Source organism: Amphibalanus amphitrite, unplaced genomic scaffold (genome assembly GCF_019059575.1).
Source record: "Amphibalanus amphitrite isolate SeventyFive unplaced genomic scaffold, NRLGWU_Aamphi_draft 001079F_arrow, whole genome shotgun sequence".
Classification (NCBI taxonomy): domain Eukaryota; kingdom Metazoa; phylum Arthropoda; class Thecostraca; order Balanomorpha; family Balanidae; genus Amphibalanus; species Amphibalanus amphitrite.
This window is the reverse complement of record NW_024882573.1, coordinates 220,150-243,815: the sequence shown is the minus strand read 5'-3', so window position 1 is coordinate 243,815 and position 23,666 is coordinate 220,150. Positions and strand designations below refer to the sequence as shown.

The following is a 23,666-nucleotide window of genomic DNA, read 5'->3' as shown; positions in this document are numbered from 1 at the left end:
ATAACATAATATCCACACATATCAGCATAACAGTGATCCCCACCCACCGCCTTTCAGAAGCACATCGCCCCGGCCCGAAGTCCAAACGGCTAGCTGACACCGATATCCACAAGCCGCACATGCCTCTGCTCAGTGGCGACATCTATACACCAGCAGCTCAGCAGCGCCACCTACCCGTCTGCCGAGGATCTGGTTGATGGCTGCCGATTCCTTCAGTGTGCACTCGGCCACCACTTTGGCTCTCATCTCCTTCATGTAGAGCATGAAGGCGTTCAGAGGCTTCTTGATGTGACACTTCTTCTTCTCTGCTCGGCACAGGCGGGCAGCGTCAGACACTTGGGGAGAGAACAGTACGAGCAGCGTTAGAGATACATGTACCTACGATGCTAGTATCGTTGAAGCAAGACCTTCTTTACAAGCTAATCGAAAAAAATATCAGTCATATTTTGCAATATTTAAGAAAATTATGCAAAACTCTCACACAAATGACACTGAAACAATAATTCCTCAAATTCTTCAACGTATGACTGCACATCTGAATCTACACCGAACTATTGACACAACTGTTCAACCATACCAACCCCGAGTTACTCTACACCCAGTTTACCCCCAGTGTGTGTGTTCGATAGACATCCGAGTGAGTGTATCGACACGTACCCGGCTCCTGACCATTGTTTTGCTGTTGTTTGGAGCCCGAGCCGGGGGGAGGTGCAGATATGACCGGTTTCACGTCCGCGTTATGCCTGGAACGGGGGTCACGGGGTCAAACACGGGTCACGGGGGTTACGCAGAGGGCTCAGGTAGGTCAGACGGGCTAAATGAGATTGAAAAGATGTTAGACAAGGTTGGATGAAATCTTAACGCAAATTAAGCGGGCTGAATAAGTTTGTAATATAATTTATCAGGGGTGAAATGGGTCAAATGATTGCTATAGGATTATACACAGTCATAGGGCAACGTACAGCTCTCATGTCTATTGAAGTTCCTTTGATACACATAAATCTAGGGACCCTGTAGATTATATTTAAAAAAAAAAAACTAAACAATGCTATCAATAAACATGATGAAGTGAAGCTGACAGTAACTAAAGCTGAGCATTGTTTTATGACACAGGCCCACTATTCACTGATCACGACTATGCCGTAATCCACCCCCCCCCCCCCCCGATTGTATCCGGCGTCAGTTCGCTCACCGGTTGTCTCCGTTGTGTTTGAGGTACTCGGGATGAAGCAGGTGGGGCGGTAAACTGTGGGGAAGCAGGCCAGGAGAAAACCTGAAACGATACAGAGAATGCGTCAGTCCACGAGTACAAAAGACGTTCAAACGGGGGGAGTCACAATATTCAGCTGTATGCTACAATATCAATAGAAAGACTAATACATCAGGTGTCAGCTATTATAGCCAGGGCAGAAATTGATTCTGAATCCGTTCATGAAGCAGTATTTTTTACACGGTTCGTACAAAATAAACAATTATGCTTATGAGTACCTACTTATGAATGATGCTAAGTGCTCTCTTTTTATCAGGTAGAAAAACGAAAACGAATAGGCACGCAATGTTCAACAACACAAACGCTGATTCGCTCAGTTCTAAACCCATGAGACGACAGCCCATACAGAGCTCTTAGGTACACATGACTGCCCACTTACTAACACACAAGTTGTCAACACGGCCAGTCCCGTCACCGGCGCACAATGAATCCAATGACGTCATCCAGCGACTGTCTGCTACCCGATGACGTCACCCACCTGTGTAGACTGGAGGGCAGGCCAGAGTAGGCTGATCGGAACGCGCCAGAGGTGGAGGGGTAGAGCGCCGGAGAATTCCTGCGGGTAGAGCGGGGAGGAAGTGTTAGCGAGGTAGGTTACAAATGCCTACATGCCATGGATAAGGAGTATGGATTCACGGTTTGGGTCATGTGCTACACTCAAAGGTCTCCGTACCCGTAGATCAACAACCAACATTCATGGTCATATACTGCACAGTGCAGATAAAGGTCCCCAGCCCTATACATCAAAAGATCGCAGAGTCGATAGACAGGTGGACATGGACTCGACATCGACTCAAAAGTCATATGGAATCACGACTCACGAGTCACAGCACAGAGCACACATTAGGATTTGTTTCACGTGGCTATTGTTTGATTGATTGAGGTGAACCGATCGTGCGACTCAGTGACGCAAGGTTGTGATGAAAAGGATTAACGGGATGAATGAAATGCACCACTTCATTGCGTCAATACATCAAGTTTATGGAGACTCGTACGTTTCGGAAATTTGATTCTAAGGGGCAGTATCTTTACACACGGAGCCTGACTAACACAACCGACCAGAAATCCGTATCTAAGACGTTTAAGAAGCACCATTTCCGTTCCGGTTTAAAATCCTGATGCCACGAGAAACGTTGACACCCAACGACCTTCCAGCTTTGCAAGACACTCGGCGGATAGGATAGCGATAGTAAACTCCTCACTAGTCACTCCGTGCACTATTAACTCCGGATCCTTTTCGGTCGACCACCATGGGAGCTGATATTCACTGTGATGCCCCCATTTGAACGCAAATATACACATGCCATCTCATGTTACCTTGTCTGTGCAGCTTCCCATAAATAGCTACAAAGTCAAACGGACACAGTCCTAGTTCTGATTTGCCGATATGCGGCAGCTATTGCTCTATTCCCTAATCAATATCTTATGCAGCAGCCGGTGACCAACTATTGACCATGAGTTTTACAACATCCCCTCAGAAAAAAATTCAAAGGTCTCGATCGTCAGTGAGAGCTCGTCTCCACTTGGCGAAGCTTGCCGCACGCGGTCTTGTCATTTTCGCTTAGCTCTGAGGTGCTTATCAAGGCTACAACAAGATGCAACCTGCATCGGATTATCCAAAAGTCGCTTTAGTTCACCTCACCAGTCAATATGCGTTATGGAATGCATCATTATGCTGCAGGTCAAATCACACTGCTCCTTGTCTGTAATACAGCGCTACACGTTTTCAACGAGAGCTTACAAAACTACGGCTTGTCAGCCCTCCGCTAGATGTCAGCACTATCCGTCCCAGCCGGAGCAGTCCCCCGCTTTTGGAGCGATCTGGAGCTGCGATAAGGCAGTGGCCGAACACGAAACGTCCATCTGGTAACAACACTAGCCGTCGCTTCTGTAGCGTTGCCAGATGATGCTTCACTGCAGCCAGCTGCCAGGCAAGCTCCAGATCGGTGGGGTAGTGACCACAACCAGTGGCTGATCTGCCCGAAACTTCAGAAACAGAGTTGAGTACATACTATAGCTTTCGTGATATTATCCTTGGTCCACGAAATAAGTTAATGAGCTTATTATCATCAATTGACCTCCGTACACTCTACTTCGGTCATCATCTACTCTACCCAAAGTGATGACGTCATCTCTCACTCTGAGCCTCGCTCAACCCGACATCAATCAGTGTCCTATGCTAACCAGCCGCCTGCAACACGTGTTAGTCGTATCACCGACAGGGATGTCACTTCCAATAGTGGTGAGGGTCGGCCGAGCGGGTATTTAGCGTCAGAGGACACGTGATCAGTACGGGGGGGGGGGGAGACAGGACACCTGAGGACACCCAGGCTGGGGGGACACGGGAGGACACAAAGATGGAATACCGAGCATGAGACAACATAAAGGAGATGTAAGACATAAAAGGACGCCACGAGAACAGGAAGGCACGAGAAACACTGACACAGCTTGACAGAAGTCTTGCTTCTTGCTACACGAGATAGTACAGCCGGCATAAAAAATGTATATATCAGTGCAACTTATAAGGCCTGCGAGGTTTGATGTAACAACCATGCTTTTTTTGTACAAGCCCAAGACGTGTAAAAATGGTAGTGCAAGAGCTACCTATAATTATGGTGTTAACCTCTAGAAAAAAATGGCACAATAAAAACAAATAATCCAATGATTGAACACTTTCTCCAGAGTTAAAAAAAAATGTGATTGCTTCATTGTCCACAGCTATCCTTTATAACCGTGGGTAGTCCCTGGGTTTCGAACCCGCGATCGCCGGAGAGTGACTCACCACGGCGGCAGGTCGGGCGCGCCTAGTGGCGGGTACGCGCAGTGGGAGGAGACTGGTGTGAACGGGTACACCGGAGCCCGCGCCATCCCTGCCGGCAAAGCGTCAAATGCATGTCAACTTCAAGGTCACATTGGGTCAAGGTCACCTATGGGTCAAGGTCACATACATTGACGACATACTCGCCGATGCCTGTAAAGGTCACATGAAGGAACATAAGCCAAGAATACACATTACACAGAACAAAAATCCCAATGTCGACTGCCCGAAGTACCAACCACTGGTCCTACAACAAACACGAAATACCCGCCGCTGTATTTTTCATGTCAATGGTCTAAGCCCCCGAGGACATTTCAGTCACGCTCCCACGTAGCGGTTCCCACGACATTTGTCCCTCCCTCTGGTGCAACAAGTGCCATCGGCCGGCACGGCTGACATCCTGTGGAACAAGGCTCCTGATCCTGCTGACCCGTCAGCCAGCCACACAGCCTGCCAGCGGGCCAGACGGTCACCTCTACCGCAACGTCTTCATTGTGTGCAAATGGCCGCCGCAAATGGGCTCCGTTCTGTATAAAACATCGCTGAGTACTGCGGTTCATGTGCCCTGTATAAATCGGGACACAGGGCGGACAATCTCTGCACTGCAGACGGTCATGTATCGCAGCTGTCACTACCGATGGGACAGTGAGGACCATTCGACCGGCAATTGACGCCACAAGAATGGTTTTAGGACGGTGCAGCGGTTGTTGATGGTAAAAATGTAGACACGGCGGCGGTGGTGGATTAAGGTACGGACAACAGCCATCTGGAACTGACTCGTGATCTACTGAGATAGCGGAATGGCTCGTCAATGTGATTGATGTGGTGGTCATTCATGGAATGGGAATGGCTGCTCAAAGAAATGGCAAATAAGCTCATTTGATGAGGAATATTCCAGGCAGAAGAATTTCACGCTTTTAATATCAAAGGAAAAGAGGATTGAATAACGTTGTGCCATTTAAAAGCGTAACTTTTTGCTAGCGGTCGTCTAAACCCGCCGAGACAAAAGCGGCATTTGGCGAATCAAAGCACCCTCACACGACTCAAAGTCCAATTTTCCTTACCCCTGAGGCCCATCTGAAACCAAGCGCCGACAAAATGATCATAACGAGGGCTCGATTTAGTAGTAGTAGTAGTTTATTAAAGAGCCATCCATAAGACAAGTGGCTATTATGGCCTTCACGTCAATAAAATCGGATCATAACATGCAGGGTAAAATACACACTCACGATGTTACACAACCTAAAATATACATATAGCTCAGGATAAAAAAACACCACCTGCACGGCATCATGATTAAAAACGCGTTCATCACGTGTCTCGTCTCGAGAGTAGGTGGGCCTTCAGGGCTCGCCTGAACCGCGGACCTCGCTGGTTCCGCACCGACATGGGCAGATCGTTCATGAGGTGGGGAGAGCGGTATACAAACCGTCGCCGGCCCGCCTCCGAACGGATGGGTGGCACGTGCAGGAGATCGTCCTGTCTGGTGTGCCGGACATGGCCATGATGGTCCCGGTTGAGGCAGACCTGACGGGCGATGCATTCGGGCTGGCTAGAGGAGAGGACTTTGTCAAGGAGGCAGAGGGATTGGTATTGGAAGAGTTGAGACGAGTCGAGCCACCCCAGCCTGTCTCGCACAGCTGACACGCGGTCAAACTTTCGTTTTCCCGCGATCACGCGAGCCGCAAAGTTGAGCAGCTTCTGGATGGTTGCGAGGTTGCCAGCGCTGCCGCTGCCGTAAACAGAGAGGCAATAGCGGATGTGCGAGACGGCCAGGGCGGTGACTATCTCGGGAAGGGTGTCAGGAGGAAGGAAGTGGCGGAGGTGGGATAGTGTTGCGAGGATGCCGCAGCATCTACGCGAGACAGCCCTCACGTGCGCGTCCCATGACAGGTGCTGGTCGAAGACCACACCAAGATTTTTGACCTCAGTGCTGGGCGTCAGGCACGTGTCCTGGTATCTGATTTTAATCGTCGGGAGGTTGCGCAAATTTTGTCTAGAACCAAAAGTGATGAGCTCGAATTTGTTTACGTTAACCTTTAAGCCGTTCGCAAGGAAGTAGTTGCCAAGAGAGGAAAGGGTGCTTTCCATGCGCGATGCAAGCGCTGGAAGAGCAGATTTAGGGCCGGAAACCAAGACCTGGGTGTCATCGGCGTACTGGATAACCAGTCCATCGGAGACGTACAAGCTCAGGTCGTTGGCAAACGCGCAGAAGAGGACAGGGCCGAGGCTAGAACCTTGAAAAACGCCCTGGTTGATGGGTAGAGGAGGTGAGATTTTGACGCGGCCATCAGAGGAAGTGAGGCTTACACTCTGCGAATGACCGGAGAGATAATTTTGAAACCAGGATGTGTCGACGCCCAGCAGCTGGAGTTTTTCGAGCAATTTAGCATGACTGATAACATCGAAACACTTGCTAAGGTCAATGAGACAAAGAATGGAGAGAAGGCCAGAATCTGTAGCAGCAAGGATGCTGTCGGTGACGCACGTGAGGGCGGTCTCGGTAGAGTGCTGCGGACGGAAGCCATGTTGGGTTGGGGAGAGGAGATGGTTGGAGGAAAGGTAGTAGTAGAGTTGGCGCTGAACTGCCCGCTCCACTATTTTGGCAAGGACTGGGATGATAGAAATAGGACGGTAGTTGGAAGGATCGGCAGGATCACCGGATTTATCTGGAGACGATCCTTTCTGAGGCAGCATTTTTCCGCGCGGATTACAAGAATGAACTTCCTGGATTTCACCGTCTAAGCCCAGCCTCGTAGAGGCGTCGCCAGCATCGAGAAAATGGGAGAACAAGACTTCTGGACCTTGTGTCTTTAGGGTCGTGCCGCGCATCAAATGCATGATCAGTATGCTGTGACAAGCTTCGTTCTATTGAGTTTTTAGATAGCAAATAAATACGCGACAAAAATTCACATACAAATACGCGCCCACGCGACAAAAATTCACAGTTTCCGCCGGAGAACTCGTTCCCGTTCTGGACACGCCTCTGCAGAAAAAGGCTTACCCGGACAACATCCGGTGCTCTTTTCAAAATCTGCGCTATTTAATCCCGATTCCAATCAGGGGACTCTTCTCTCACATCGGATCAATCGGTCACAACACATCGGGACGGATTTGGACGAGATTGAATCGGCTCTGGTAAAATCAGCGCACGGTTCGACGGAGAAAAACTCTTCAATCCAACCGAGGGAGGGCCGGCCACTGGACAGCCGGTAGAAATTTGATAAAATCAGAGTTATGAACGTCTGCGACCTAAAACAAATATTTGAGACTGGTCGAAAGATAGTTGATAGATAACATTATTGTAGTGGGTGCATGGGTGCTACTAACGGTGTATAGCGTTTCCAGCAAACTTAGTTTGCGTGATTTCAATATGAAACGTTTCGTAGGAAACTCTGTCTGTGAAAGGTGCTAAAATGCCGTTTTAAATAACGCCCATGTAAATTACCATGTAAAACAGAGCCTTCGCACGTTACGGATACACTTTTGTCTACTTCGCGCCACGAAAATACTTCCGTAAAACTTGGATAACACGCTATCCGTCTAAATTTTCCTGTGGCCACCGGCGAATGATACGGTTTCCCGTTAGTGCCATCATGGCCGCGATATACCACCGGAAAACGAGTTACCTCCCCGGTTGTCAGAACAACAGAATCCAGGTGGTCACCATGCATGAACGCTGCAAAGAACAAGACCGGGCGAAGAAGATTTTTATCAATTGCATATCGCTGCAAAACATTTGGCAATAGGCATATCGCTAGCACTGCATAGGCGGCATTGAGACGTCGTATAGTCGCTTCCAGCTCTGACACCACAGCGCAAGATCTCATGGTGGCACAGATCCACCACCAAACTTCCAGCCCCCCGCCCCCTCCCCCGAGTGACGATTGACGTATACCGGTGCACGCGCGCAGATATGACAGTCCTGACAGATATGGCAGCCTGTCACCGGTGCGTCTGGCAGCAGTCATAGACAGCCGATAGTGATATTTGGACCAGTGTAGATATAGAGTCAGAAGCGTCAAAGACAGGCGACCTCAAGTGGCGTCCAGACGCAATGCAGCGAGAGAGAGACCATGGCTTGTGATCTAAGGTTGGCTTAACATAGCTTGGCTCATAAAGATGGCTTAGGAAAGTTAAGAGACGATACCTCTGAGGGACATGATTGACTTGACTGACAGGACGGCACTGGCAAAGTCAAGACTTACGACAAAAATGGCTTAAAGAATTACACTTGACTTCGTGAAGTGTACTCACATGGGGATATCAATGTTATCCAGGAAAGATGCCATTAAAAATAAATGCAACATCAATGATCATTATAATCCTGAATTTGTCGCACTTGGCAACACAGCAAGGTATCGGTCAATTTGACTGAGCCAGGAGCTCTTCGAGACAAACGCGTAGATTTACGCGCTCACGCCGATCTCTTAGCGTCACAAGTTGCCATAAGATAGCGAAGAATGCCCAGTAACAAGCACTGCCAGCCTCTCATGTGAAAAACTAACGAGGAAAATCGTCACACCCCAGTGGAACACCCGAGTCGTAGCGTCGTCCGGCCGTAGGCCAGGAGATGTCACCGAAGCGCGTACCACGCCTTTCTTCCTGATGCAGAGCGATATCAGCGCACAATATCTGATGAAGCTAACCAATGACCATGTGTCCTTATTTTTGTGTGTTTACGCGGCTGGACGGTTCCAACTAAAATGGTCACGTGAAATATTACTGGGCCATTGGGACATGATCTGTCTTATCCAATCAATTCGTAATCTCGCATCTACGTATCTACGAATCCGCTATATCAAAGGACGGCTATGCAAGTATAGATCGCGCCCAGTGTAGGTCTCACCCAGGCATATATCTTCACCCACGAGCATATCTTTATCCCAATACCATACATTCACCCAAGAACACAATCCCGCCCGATATTTCTCCCATGTCTTACCTGGTTTGGGATCCAGCGGGTACGACGGTATACCCATGTGGGCGGGCGGGGGCTGCGACAGTGAATCTCCAGAGTAGAAGAACGGTGAGATACCCGGCGGGTGCAGAGGCACCTTTCCCGGCTGGAAAACAGGGAGAAAAAGACGTCAGATGTGGGGAAAAAGAGAAACTTAAATGTGGAACTTCAGGTATGTAAAGACGGTTGACGACTGAAAATAGGAGCTAGACAACGTCAGTTTGGAGGTCGAAGAAATTAAATATGGTAAAATCTGTTATGTGATTATAAGTGCCCACTGCCCAAGGTGCATGACTATACACGTAGCGAAAGAGATTCTTATCAGGAATGACAAAAGCGAGCCAAAAGTTCTTCCGCTGGGGTACAAAGGAGTTACGGCGAAACCATAGCAAGCAGACTTTAATTGAATCGAAACTGAGCGGTGAACTGAATTACAATCTGACTAGCCGTTGCTAAAAGCCATGAAATTTAAAAAAAAACAGAAGAGTATCCGATTGACTTGCACATGTCAGTATCAGTGACAAACTATATACATGACAGCACACCCCGTCCAACATATCACACATTGCATCACAGAGCTCATCAACACAAAAATTTCCACACATATTTCTGCAAACATGCCTATACTCTTATCGCAATACAGCGGAAAGCTGTAACGACATATTCCGACCGACATAGCGAAACCAAAATAGCATCTGAAAACGGATAAAACGGGCATGGACGGTGCACTATCACTCTCATAATCTATTTCACCCTTTGAATATTCAATATTCCTCCCTCACCCTACCCCATCTCTCCCTCTCAGCCCCTACCCCTCTCATCACAGATACTATCACATAGCTAGCATCTGCAGCCGACTCAATAAAACAATGAAGACCCGTGGCGACCCTCTGCGACACAATGCCCGCCGCGATATCTCTGCGATCTTTGCGAGATCTGACGACCCTCTGAAGGGTACAACAAACGAGAGCAGCTATTAGCCCAACAAAAACGCCAAATAGGCCATTCAGACACCAGTGCAGAGGCTATTTTTATGTCCAAAATGCCGCCCGTCACGGCCTATCTGATGTGAGGGTTAGGTGATTTTAGCGTATTACTAGCTACGAGATAATGGGAGGGAAGCTTCATGATAAACTCAGCTGCTCATTTAGTACATGAATAAATATATAGCTATCCATGGCATAACATCGCATAACAAAATGTACACATTTCGGGAAACTTAGTAGCCTTGAAGCCATCTTGAATCTAACCCGTGATAAAAACCGTTTCATTCATACCATCTCACAAACGCGATACATGCATTACTTCCTACCCGACTACTCGAAAACAAATCGTCTCTGGCAATAATAAAGTCCCTGCACTACTCCACCCCTTTCCTTACCCCTTCCTCACCCCATCGCCACAGCGATCGGACCAGATCCTTACGAACCAGAGGTGATCGCAGAGCCCATCTCAGTTCTCTGCAGTCCGAACCAGTGCGTCTCGAATCTGCTTACCATTCCCCGCCATCTCCCCTCGTAACCCCCGCGCGCGGCCGATCATTGCACCTACATTTTCATATGCCGACTGAATACTGATGCTGCCAGATTCAATCGACGCACCGCGAGAGTTGCCAGATTTAGTGCCTCGGGCGGTGGTGAGGGCGCCTGTTGAGTGCGCGGAGGACGGGTGGGGTCAGAGGTCAGGGCTCAGATACTTCGCGCGAGGGGAGACCGCGACAGGGCTGGTGTTTGGCGTGGATTTTGGTGCTGTGTAAAACCTTGGGCAGTTAAGACATTTTGCAAATAGCAGTTTGAGCGAAGTTTCAACACGTGATCATGTGAGCTTTACCTACATTTGTCGTACAGCAAGCACTTTCCCATTGCAATCATAGCGATGTTGATCTGCCATAGTTGCCTCCTCGAAGAATAAAGAAAGAAAAGCATGCTTGTGAGTGGAACAATATCAAACTCAGCGAACTTTTACAATCTCTTAAAACATTGTCTCCATTCGTTTGTCTCGCGCAAATAGAAATAACTTTTTAATCACAAGCAGCAGATACTGAAAAACCAACACCACTCTCGGAGAGTGGTGTTGGTTTTTCAGTGTCTGCTGCTTGTGATTAACTCTCCTCTTCTTGTTGCGCCCCCGGCAAATACCGTCATTTCGACCGGAAACGATACCCTGAAATACAGTTCCTATTGCCTGCGCCGCCAATAGGCGGCCCGCTAAAAACTGCACGAGCTCCGACCGGCTGAAAATTCAGTTTCTGATGAAAATTCGCTATTCGGACACTGCGCCGCCCGGCACGTGCCGTCTGCCCGATTAAAGAGTCCCGTCGCGCCGTATGCAATGTCGGCAAGATCAAAGGGTTGAGCCGGGCGGCGGCGGGCCCGGGAGCGTGCCGGCGGCGGATGCAGCCAGCTAGCGGCTGCTGAGCGGCACACCGGCCATCCTGACTCATCAGAACAACGGCACCAGCAGCCAGTTTACTTTTAACCCCAGCGACATGGCCTAATAGATCCATTCTCGTTATGACTATTTTTGGCTAAAAGATCCTAGCTGAGAGGAGTTATTTGCGGCTGTGCTAAAACTATGGTTTTGAATCTAGCGCGAGCGGTAGAGGGCATCAAACGTGAAATATTCAAAAGACATGCCATTTAAATGGGCAACAAACATGGTTCCAAAAGTTGTTGTTTTTTCGAAGAATTCAACTCACTTAGTAATAACAACAGAAGCACTTCAGTAACATAAGAACTGTGTTCAGAATTAGGATTGTAAGGAAAACAGAAGTTTCCGCATCACTGGCTAAGGTCTAAGGACCACTCCCGATCCGGCAACACGTCTTGTTCGAAGCTATCCGAATTCATGAGCATCTAAAAGGTAAATATCAAGTCTCTCTGCACCACTGCATCTCAAAACTGCCATAACTGTCGATATAAATTCATGGACTTAGCGACCAGTTATATTTCCCCGAAGCCATCACTTCAAACAGGAGACATTTGCAAGTTTTCACTTATCGTTAGCTGCCTATTGCTCACTTTTTCAGACATTCCTTAAAATTGGTAAATGTTTGTCAAACATTGATGAATTGAATGGAGATTAATTGGGTGGAGATGAAATCCCAACATTTTTTGTGATACCGATCTGACGCTTGGCCCAAAAGATCGGGAAAAACATTTTCTAGGAAAGCCTTAACACAAACACGTCTAATTCAGTAACGAAAATGTTTCGTTGTAAACATATTGAAAACCTGCTGTCGTAGACTGTTGGAAAGTATTTAGGTGTTTACAATGAATATCCGTTTTTCTTTGCAATTTAAAAACATGAAAAATTGTTTCGAATGATCCACAACCTGCACCAAACACTATCACCAACACCGCCACTAAAATATCAACCACCACCACCACCACACCTGACACCACACCACCACCACCACCGCCACAATCGTCTCTCTCCACGACAGATTCCAAATTGTCTTTAATCCTGTTTGCTCTCACACACAACCCGTCCAAAATTAGCACGGCGGATTACCACCGCTCCGCGCCTATCCAGCGGCGCACGTGCACACGCGCGCCGGAACTGTTACCAATGAAGAGCGCGCGCGCGGAAGGGAGAGCGCATAAAGAGCGGACAAAACGACAGACAGGACAACAGCGGCGACACGATGATGGGAACCGACAGACGGGTCGAGTCCCGCTCGCGGAACGCACAAAAAACGGCTTAGTTTCGGGTGGCCATTGTAACAGTGTTCTTTAGCGCAAATGTGCTCGGACGGGGCGGCGGATGGGATTCATGTCATTACGGGGGATTCGGTGGGATGAAGGTGGGGCGGGAGGGGGGGAGGGGTTGAGAGGGGGAGTGTAAAGAAGAAAACTGTTCGCCCTGAACAGGTGACTGTTCAATAAATATGGGCGCAAGTCAGCATGGACGAATGAAGGCATGATTGAAACGTCTTTACCATAAGTGACAAAAAAAAAAACATCGGCACATCTAGTGAACCCTTTCATTGGAGGAGCCTAACAGCACACTGCACTGCAGGCTCACAGTGACGTCACACACTATCGCGCGGCCGGACGGCAGCTGTTCGCAGCTATGACGTCACATATCGCCGTGTTTGAACACACATGTTGACAGGGTGACGTCATCCAGATGAAAACTGTTCGCTGAACGGTAGCAGCTTTGATACGGTGGCCGTCAAATGGACACATGCAACAAAGCACAGAGTGTGGTTGAAAGAAGAGCGAGACATGGTTTGTGCGGAACTTGTTTGCGTTCGAACTTGCACACAACTGTTGGATTGACAGGCGGTCAGGTGCTTATTCAAAGTCAACAATATGACATCTTGTGCAGGAAAGTGGAGCACGAATCCAACTTACTCTGCGATCGCACACGAAAACTAGCAAACAATTTACGGAATCAGGTCATCAAAAGGTAACATTTTTGCGAGGAGCGCATTCAAAATTGACGTTTTTGTTTTACATAAAAACAGGAACCCAAGGTAAGTTTTCGGTCTTGTTCCAAAATATAATGCAATAATTGTTGCTTTTCGGAAAATGCGACCAATTAATAGAATATCTATGCTTCGAGCGAAAAAACCGCAAACATTTGAATTCAAATAAAACATCCAAGTTTTTCAAATGAGCTGGAAGCAGCGACGAAGCCCAGCGGTAACCGACGGCAGCTGGTTGCTACTGGCCTAAATGCATAAAGCCCTGCCTTTGCTCTTGCTGTTGCTAACGATGGTATGTCTCGCAATCCGTGCTTCAGGGAACACCTCATCACCTTCAGCGCCAGGAATGACATCCCCGTGAGCAGCGGCTGGCAACCGCCGGCGGTGGCGGGGATTTTTCCATCTCCCCCGGTGACAACAGCGGCAACTGTGGCGGCTGCATCTGCCCACAGTGCTTCCAAAATCGGCTCTTGTTCGCCTGGTGCCGACACGGGTTCGGCCGAGCATTTAATTGGCTCAGCGGCAGCGCACAGAGCCATTACCTCCAGCCCGAGAGGCGCCGCTTTGATCTCGGCCCGTGTCTGTTTTATTTATTTTTCATTCCCATCGACACATCCGCCGGGCCTCCCCCAGGGACAACCTTGCAAATGACAGTCCCATTAGCCAATCAGCGCCGCCGGCGGCGGCTGGCCGACCAATCAGCGAGCAGTGGGGATCGATGGCTCCGAGCAGCGGTGGCGGCTCCGACTGAACCCGGCGGCGGAGGCCGCCAGATCAACTGCACGTGATTTCCAAAATGAAAAAAAACTTTTTTTTTACAAAACACAGGAAAAATATGATTATCTCGTAATAGCTGAAAGAAATAGTCATTGGCGACAAAATCCGACCTTTTTACACCGGCACGAATCAAAAGTGGTCCGCTGAACAAAAGCCTACATAAAAAGCAAACGAAAAAAGGAACACAACAAATCGACATTTGCTCTGAAAATTCCGAGTTAACACGACCTTCCTTTAGCCTTTTTAGGATGCTCAGTCCGAGGTTTTTGCTTTAACTCCACCATTGAGAAGTGCACTGATTAACAGTAAGTTGGAAAGCTTAATTTTTTTTGGAACGCAATCGATCCACCAGTATCCAAATAAACCAAGTAAGGTAATTCATACAAACTGGAAGAATGCAATTAGGATACATCTCAGCATATCAGCCCGGCAAGACAAGACCAGAAAACACACCAAGATGACTTACAAAATTTGATAATCAGCCATCATCTTTGTCAAAAGTCACCGTTTTTTTCGACTCGATAGAACCCGCCATCTCCTCTCCCCACGACCACTGACCACCGGCGGCCGGCGCGCGCCCGGTCCCGCCCCCGTCGTTCGTCGCCGCCGTCGGCCGTCGGCGCCGACGAATCCCCGTCGCTGCCGGCGCCGACGGTCGATGCCGCCGCCGCTTTGTTGCAGGGCGGCTGAACCAATCGCCAGGGAGATCAAAGGGCGCCGCCAGACGGCGAGACGCGCTGCCGCCGGAGGGGGAGGGGAGGGGTGACCGGGTCACCGGGGTCACGACCTGGAGCTCGCCGCTCGCAGACAGGTGGGTCAATACAGGTGGCTGCTGCAGACGAAAGAGACGGCCCAGAGAGAGGGTGCTAGTCTCAGCTAGGAGGAAAGGGGATGGGATGGACGAGGTCTGAGCATATTGATGTTTTCACTTCAGTCAGAGTACCTAGCTAATGTTCAAAACTGATGCAAAATAACAAGTACGTCCTGCATTTAATAAAAAAGGCATTTAGTAAACCTCGTCGCGTCCTGGCGAGGACGCGTTGATCAAATGTTCAATATTCAGCAGTTTTCTTGATATCGTTGTCCTTGATCATTGCCATTATATTTGAAGAAAGGGGTGTTTAAAATTGATATGAGAATGCATTTCTATTAAATCAATGATAGCCAAAATCATATCAAAATACCTAAAGCTACATTAATCGTAGCACCTGACAGCATGATTGTCGATTAAAGCTAGCCAGGGTGACACAACACAAGCATTTCAACACTAGTCTGTGGAAAATGATAAATTTTCCGTCGCACACAGCTCCCATCCATGATAAATGACCGCCCATAAGTCCCGGTCTATCTCAAAATCCGGGCTCGCATCCGGCCTGTCACCCCCCCCCCCCCCACCGGGTAAGAGCCCCCCCCCCCCCCCCCGGAGAGCGTCCACTCCTCAATGACATGAAGCAGCTGCCGCACAGAAAAAATACACGTAAAAAGACCAGGAGGCGGGCAGCTGCAAACGAATGATGTCAAGCTAGCCAACGAGCTGCCGTGACGGAAACCAGCAGGAGCGGCCCAACACCATGGCACGTGGAAAACGGAATGCCGAGAAAGTTCGACCAAATTAACAGAATCCTTGCCAGGAATTTCACGGCCTTGAGGAATTTAATATTGGATAGATCGGATAGATGGAGAAGTAAACAGATTAACAAGAGATAGGAAAGATTGAAAGATACGTTGGTACGTGGAAAAATACTGTTCTACTTATAAATTTCCTTAAAAATATATTGTATTGTAGATATGATCGGCCGGGCAGAAAATGAATGAGCAAGAACGAAAGTAAAAAAAAATATTGTGGGTGAACATTTCGTGTGTTCCATACTTTGCCAGCCGCTACCCCATCCCACTGGCGGTCAGCCCTCACCCCCCCCCCCCCCGGTGCCCCCTTCCTTCGACCCACAGGGGTAAATTTCCCCGAATCCGCCGGCGCCGCGTGCGCGATTGTCGAATGCTCCGCTGAGATCAAACGAAAGCTCGCCCGGCCCGGCCAACATCTACACGGGCACGGGGCCTCAAAGGCGCACAGGGGCCACATCAAAGGGTTCCGCCGCGGCTGACCGCCCGGCGGCGGGTGACCCCTGACATGAATCACCGCCGGAGGCTATTTTCAGATGCCGCCGCCGCCGCTGCCGCCGGCCCGGTGGTGCAATATGGCGTACCGCTACCTGTAGCGGAAAGTGTGGGTACGATCGTACCAAATGAGATGTGACTATCAGGATTAGGGACGTCCGGTGGTGCAATGGGTACTGGTCAATGGTCATCGCCAATGCCATTGGTGTCCAGCTCGTCTAAGCAGGATAAATAAACAAACGATGGCTGGTTGGCTTATCCAATCCTGTGGACTGTAGGCTAAAGTTACGAAAAAAATCCAAGATCAGTGATTACCGTTGCCTGTGTCATCAAAAATTGTCAGCAAATATCCTGTGCGGAGTAGACAATAAGCAACATTGTACTTTCCGAGTAGCATTTTCAGTTACATATAATTATACAATTTACCTCGTTATAATGGTGTCAAGGAAAATGGACAGCTTTTGATCCACTACCTACATCAGACATGCGTTTTACGCATGCTGTTTTTCGGAAATCCGATCTACATTAACGTCTCATTACCTGCCTGGTTCATAAATTACACCTCACCGGACCAGGGAATACCCAGTGCGCGATTTCGGTCGTAACATCGCATTAACACTGTCAGGATACTTTTTAACACGACCTAACGCGACTAAAAACATCAGGCAACAATGGAGCACGCATCGGCCTTACAACGGCTTTGTCACACCATTCACGCCAAAATAGAGCTAAAAAATGACGGAACACGAGTCAAATTAAACGGTCGAAACTCGAAAAGGCCTGGCAGTGAACCGTTCCTTAAAATCGACTAAAGGCGAAGCTGGAGTAGTCAGTAGGACTTTGAAGGTTCAAGTTCTGGGTGACCTGTCCTTTTCACATATTTTCATGGTGAAAATAATCGCAAGGACCTTGCTGCGCGTAGACCACAAATTCAATTTTCAACGTGTAATGAATTTAAAAAAACAACACCAACACGATATCTGCTGTCTCTCCTGGATTGCATGCCTTCTGAGAACAACGTTTTGATATGTGGAACAGCCTTACCCCATTAATTATCCATGAACGAGTCACATAAATGAACTGACCATCTTCACGAGAACAATAGCTGAAACACACGACAGGCAGGAAAAAATCCAACAAATACAACCACGAGAAAGACAACTCAAGGACAGCTACGAACAATATCTTGCAATGGGATGTTGCAAATGTGTAACAGAAATATCCGTTGCAAGATACCACTGATAGCTACACGAGGTCAGCTCTGTTCTCTGCCAAACAGTCAGCAAATATGGTGGGAAAGTTGGGCCGACATTTTAGTGCGTTATCTAACAGAGTTTGTAGTGTAATGTTATAGGCAGGATAACGCTACGATAGAGGGGACAATCAGGGCGCGCACATCTGTTAGCGTTCTATCTTGTGGAGAGGTACTTCACCGGAGATAGCATTAATTTAACACCCATCCTATCATGGCGTGCTACCGTACACACCATGGCGCAGGTTCTGGGAAATGAGGGCAGTTTTAGGAGAAACATCAGCCTAGCTGGTGTTCGACGTTAAAATAGGTACACACTTCCTTCTCTTCCTTTTATGTTGTCGATTAAGTATTGAGAAATTGATGCTAGCAGATGATTATTTTGAAGAAATTACATCTATTATGAATATTCCGATTCTGCATTGTTGAATCGGATAGGCATCATTTAATTTTTGTCTCAGTTACTGAATTATTGCATCAGTTACATTGTATCATCGCGTCGCCGGACACAAAAAGATTTCGAATCCCCACGCAAGTTCAAAGACCAGTTAGAGACACCAGTTTCGCTCATTGCCATTAACCCACCGCTTACCCGCTGCACAGACATCTCAATTTACCGCGCGCGCGCACCCTGCAGCCCCCTGCAATTCACTTTAGGCTCGTGCACTCCCCCTGCTCACTTAGCGGTTGGCCAATTAATACGCCATTCATCGCGCTCGCCTAGGGGAGGGCCCAACGAGGGACCTTATGAATTTTCCCCCGCAGTTCAACGCATCATAACATAATCCTTTTCAGGGCGATACAATAGCGAGGCGTGTAATACGCCCAGCCACCGGCCTTTCTCACACCATTTGATCGCCCGTCATACAGCGCCCTATTGAAGACCACCTGTCATAACGACCGCAAATACGTCACCTTTTCTACGCCGCAGAGGCGAGTGTGCACACACAGGTGTTTTTATCGGGCGTAATTTCACGCCGTGGAAGTGGTTAGGCGCGGTTGGGTGTTCTAAACGCAGCAATCATCTTGTGGATGCTGCTCGCCGTTTCTCTGTATGGAACAGGCCCCAGTTAGATGTCTGAGGCGGTAAATCAGGCGGAAAATATGAGCACACAGCCGCCGGGGGCGTCTGAATGCCGGCTAATACGGGTTATTACCGCTTGAAAGGATGAGGAGGCAACACGAACCCGCCGATTGCCCACGACCAAGCGGCCTTTTTGCTCGGCGCCGTGTTTTATTTGTGAGGAGGTGCAACGAGAGCAGACGGAACAGGCGGTCATGAAAAGCGAGACGCCACTGTCAACAAATCGGTTTGACGCGAAGTGAGAATTAACACAGCGAAGAAGACAGGTTTGAACTATATGTTGGTAGTTCCCAAGACAATGCCAAAGCTAACAGTCACGCATGTATCTGGTTTGACAAACTAACTATGCCCTCAATTATCAGACGGATAATTCAATAGATCATAGATGTGCGAGCAGAATTTCGTTCTGCCAGATGCCAGAATAAGAAACATTAATGTAAGCAATGTGTTGCAAACAAATTTCGCAATTTCACACCGACAGCCAAGGCAGGCGTGTGAGCTGATCAAAAGTCACCACCTCTCCAGCCACTCCAATGCATCAGCAGCCCCACTCAAAAACACCACAGCGCGCCATAAATGTACCCGCGCGCGCAATATTCGCCACGGGCCGCCTGCGTCGAATAAAACTCGCGCGCGCCGTTTCTGGCCGAGTTGTTGGCGCGCCACTTAAGTCGCCAGCAGTAGCTATTAGCATTGAGTGGCGCCGACAGTGTGCGCCACAATGCACGCGTGTGCGCCACATTGCGCGCGCTGACGCGTCGACAATGGTGGCGCGTCGAGCACCGGAAGGAGTCGACATCCGGGAGGCATCGGCGCCGACACGACGACACCGACGCGAGAACAGAGGAGAGGGCGAGAGCGAAACGGATCAGCGGAGACGAGACAGGGTGAACGAAGATATCAACGGGGGAAGTGAGGCGACAGACAAGTGGGCGAGTCCAAAACGCGTGTCTCGAAAGGGGAAGAAAACGTCGAAGAGTTATCACGAGCGTCTTGAAAAAAACGGAAACTTTGAAATCACCGTGCTCAAGACAGTTGCGAAGAAAGTGAGCGTTAGCACACGATAGATGGCTTTTGACTTGCAACTTAGCTAGCTTTTATGGAGCGCGAGCTTTCTTTCCACCCATGTCGACGTCGAATATGACCATTGACCAAGCTTTGCAAGAACTATCTGCACTCTGATCGCGTAGGATCAACCGACTAGAAGCCCATCATCCACGCGCATAAGTAACGCATAAAGAAACTAACACAGCTCGAGCTGCCAATAAATAACCACTACAACATACCCACAAAGCAGGATTAAAATGACACGGTTTAAATTCAACCCACACCGCATCGCCGATCTATATGTTAGGCAGGATCCATGTGAGCCAGCAATTTATGCAAATACCGCTTTATGGAACAGGGCTCAACCCCCACTCCCCATGGCTCAACAGTAACGCCCCATTATTTGTCCTGCGGTGCCCCCCCCCCCTACCTCCCCATACCCCCGAGCTGAGCCCACTCTGGCGATACGAGCTGTCGCTACCCGTTGGCGATGGAATAATGTAATACCTACATCTTTCGCCGATCGCTGCCGTACTTTCATTACAGTAAGGATGGCCAGAAAACGGTTGTAGACAATAAAATCAAATTCAAACGACTTGCCGAATGGTTGAATAGCGATTTACATTTTTCCGATAAGAATTCAGTATCACCTTGTCATTCAGATTTAGATTACACCTACCATACACAGCGCAGTAAAGATCAACCCAAAGCAGCCGAGTCCTAGCTCAATTCCGTCAGTTATCCGACGCTAGTTTAGGCTAGAGCAGTACCAGTCCAGCCTAGTTCAGTACCAAGTCCAGCCAAATACAGTACCAGTCAAGCCCAGTTCAGTGTCAGTCCAGACTAGCTCCCAGTCTAACCCAGCTCAGTTTTCAATCTAGCCCATCTTAGTTCCAAGTCTAACCCAGTCCAGTCACGGTCTGTCATTTCGCTAAAGCCCGGCCCAGCTCAGTCCCATCCTAACCCAGCAGAGCCGCGGTCGGCAGTTCCCACTAAAGCCCGGCCTGCAGCTAGACAGCGCTCACCCGGCTCGGATCAATAACTCGGCCTGGATCTCGGCCACATGCAAATTACGCCGCTAAGAACATTTCACATTTCAGCGGGCTTCAAAGTGCGGTGCGCGCCGGGCGAATATCGCCCCCGCCACCCCATTACTGGGCCCGGTAGACACGGGCGCCGCCAGTCGCTAAGGGCGAGATTCGCGTGCGCCGTCCAACGCCCTCGAGCAAATGAACATTGGAAGGTAATTTGTAATTGCACATGGGGAAAACGGGCGAGCAGAATGTCTGAACGGACGAGAGATGTTGAAAACCGCGACCGAAGCCGGCGGCTGCGTTTGAGCAGGAGCATTCTGCGGAGAGGTTCCGTAAATACCTTCCAATGGCATGCGAGGTTATCAAGAAACTGAAATTCAATGGAAACGTTTATATGAAACAAAAATATTAAATTTCACGATGAAATCCGTCACTTTTTTTTTTTTTTTTTAATTTATTGGCAGATGATACCACACCATGAATACAACACAAAACAGACAATCATGCAATGCACGCCGCACCCCCGCCCGCGCCGCCCCGCGTCCCACATGCCACGGGGCAGCGCCCCTGTCACCGGCCGGGCCTGCGACGCGCCGGCTCGCTTGAGCGGCGCGCCGCAGGCCCGGCCGGCCAACCGGCCCTGCGACATTGCAAGGGCCGGTCGACGGGTTATCCCGGATGGGTTAGGGGCGGGGGCCGGTCTTCTTGTAGTCAACCTACACCCACTCTGTCCATCACATTAGACCACTTCGCCAGAAATTCGTCCATCCTTCCATTAACTAATGCCACGAACCTCTCCACACGAATGTACCCACTAAACGCTAGGATGAACCCGCGGATGTGTGGGGGCTGAGCTGCCTTTCGGGCACGCCATATAAATCTTTTGGCCAATAACACACAATGCATTATGGCGCTCGTTGGAATATCTTCTCGCCGACGATAAACCCCTGTAATTATTGTTTTAAGACTGAGCACCCCCCTTAGGCCGAGAAGTGATCTAATCTGAGCCCAAAACGGCTTGCTAAGACGGCAGTCCCAAAAGCTATGTGTAATACTTTCTTTTGTACCTGGGCAGAAAACGCATTCATCGCTGTCAACCAATCGGTATAAATAAAGCAACCGGTTCGTTGGAAGAATTCTTTGCAGTAGTTGATATTGAAACCAGCGTAGTTCGAAATCATCAGTGATAGAGTACACGTGGTTATATATTGTCTTCCAATCGAGTGGTTCACCATTCATCTCTGTTCGCCATCTCCTTTGTTGTATGGACATTTGCCCTGACTCAAACTGTTGCAAAAGTTTTTTATACGCCCATTTTGCTGGCTTTTGCTGTGATGCAAGCTCTTCAAAGACTTTTGGTGACATGCTTCTACGTGGTCGCTTTTGTGTTATTAAATCAGTTATTGTACGAGGTATTGATCTCAATATTGCTTGCCATATCAAGAAGTTCGCTATTCGATACTTCCCACTAAGTTCAACAGCAGTCATGAGCCGTCTCTCGCCATTGTGATACAGGTCTTCTATTCTTATGACACCTCGCTCTATAAGTTTTTTAACAGGTAAGACTTTTTTACTTTCTAGGCACATATTCTTGTTTTTCCATAATACTGTAGATAAAGCCTCCGAAGCCGAACGAACGCTCTGCTGCTGACAGCCAGTCCAAGTTGAAAACACTTCAGCCCAAAAGCGACTCTCAAAATGTTGCAGAGCTTGCTGTTGTGACATGTCACACCGGAAAATAGATACATTGTCCGTAAGGAATAGCTTATCCTTCATAACAGACTTCCACTTGGCATCGCAGTTTTCGTCCAACGCCTTTTTTATCCACACAGTTTTTAAACTATCTGCCTGAAGTGACGGGTCTGGTACTTTTAAACCACCCTTACCATGACTAGATTTTAGAATACTACGCTTAATCTTATCTCGCTTATTCTTCCAAATAAACTTAAACATAATGGTATCAATTTGTTTCAGCTGCTGTCGATTAGGTTTTTCCATTAAAGTCATAGTGTACACTAATTGTGATAAGGCCTCTGACCTGAGAAGATGAATCTTACCATATGCGGTCAATCCACGAGACTGCCAAGGATTTAACTTCTGTCTCAGCCTAGATATTTTGTCAGGGTAGTTTAGCTCAGGCAGGTCAGTACCAGTCGCATTCAGTTTGATGCCCAGATATTCAACTGGCTGATTTGTCCATTGAATCTCTATTTCTGGGCAAATTGAATCACTTCTGCCCGCATTGGCACCTATCCAAACTGCTTGGGTTTTGCTGTTATTCAGAATGAGTCCAGATGCTTCTTGAAACGAATTTATGCATCTCATACATTCTCTCAGGGACTGCGGGGAGGCGTTCAATATCAAAGTTGTATCGTCTGCGTAGGATGAAATCTTTAATTCGGTGTCGTTTACTGTGAGGCCTTTTACGTTCTCGTTCTGTCTAATCATTTCGGCTAGCGGTTCTATACTTAACAAAAATAGATAGCAACTGAGGGGACATCCTTGCCTTAGACCTCTTTCTATTCTATAATGTTGTGATAAATGCCCATTGATTTGCACTTGTGCTGTGCATGGAGATCCAGTTCTTTCATCGTAAATGATATCTATCCACTTTCTCATTTTTGAACCAAAACCATATTTTACAAGTGCTTGCTTCAAAAACTTCCAATTTACTGTATCATACGCCTGTTTCCAGTCGCAAAACACAATTAATCCAGCGAGTTGTTTTGCACTGTGAGCTTATTGGAGATGCAAATTTAATAATAGGTGGAGACTTTAACTTTCGCTTCGATTTAACTTTAGATCATGATAGCCGAGCAAGACGAATAGCAAATAACCAGCGGTGTAGGGCAGCTGTTTTAGAATATATGGCAA

At 48.3% G+C, this 23,666-nt stretch overlaps 1 protein-coding gene across 1 annotated transcript in view; it reads right to left on the bottom strand.

Moving 5' to 3' along the window:
* Nucleotides 1–174: 174 nt before the first annotated feature.
* Nucleotides 175–23,666, bottom strand: part of LOC122369855 (protein pangolin, isoforms A/H/I/S-like) — a gene marked incomplete at its 3' end in the record, with an annotated part of 119,346 nt that continues 95,854 nt past the window's right edge. Inside the window, exons 5-10 of the mRNA XM_043344929.1 lie at nt 9,034–9,154; nt 4,053–4,140; nt 1,749–1,826; nt 1,193–1,273; nt 658–743; nt 175–305 (exon numbers count right to left, since the gene is read on the bottom strand). Of these exons, the coding sequence (XP_043200864.1) occupies nt 175–305; nt 658–743; nt 1,193–1,273; nt 1,749–1,826; nt 4,053–4,140; nt 9,034–9,154 (585 nt within the window). The remainder of the gene's footprint in view (nt 306–657; nt 744–1,192; nt 1,274–1,748; nt 1,827–4,052; nt 4,141–9,033; nt 9,155–23,666) is intronic.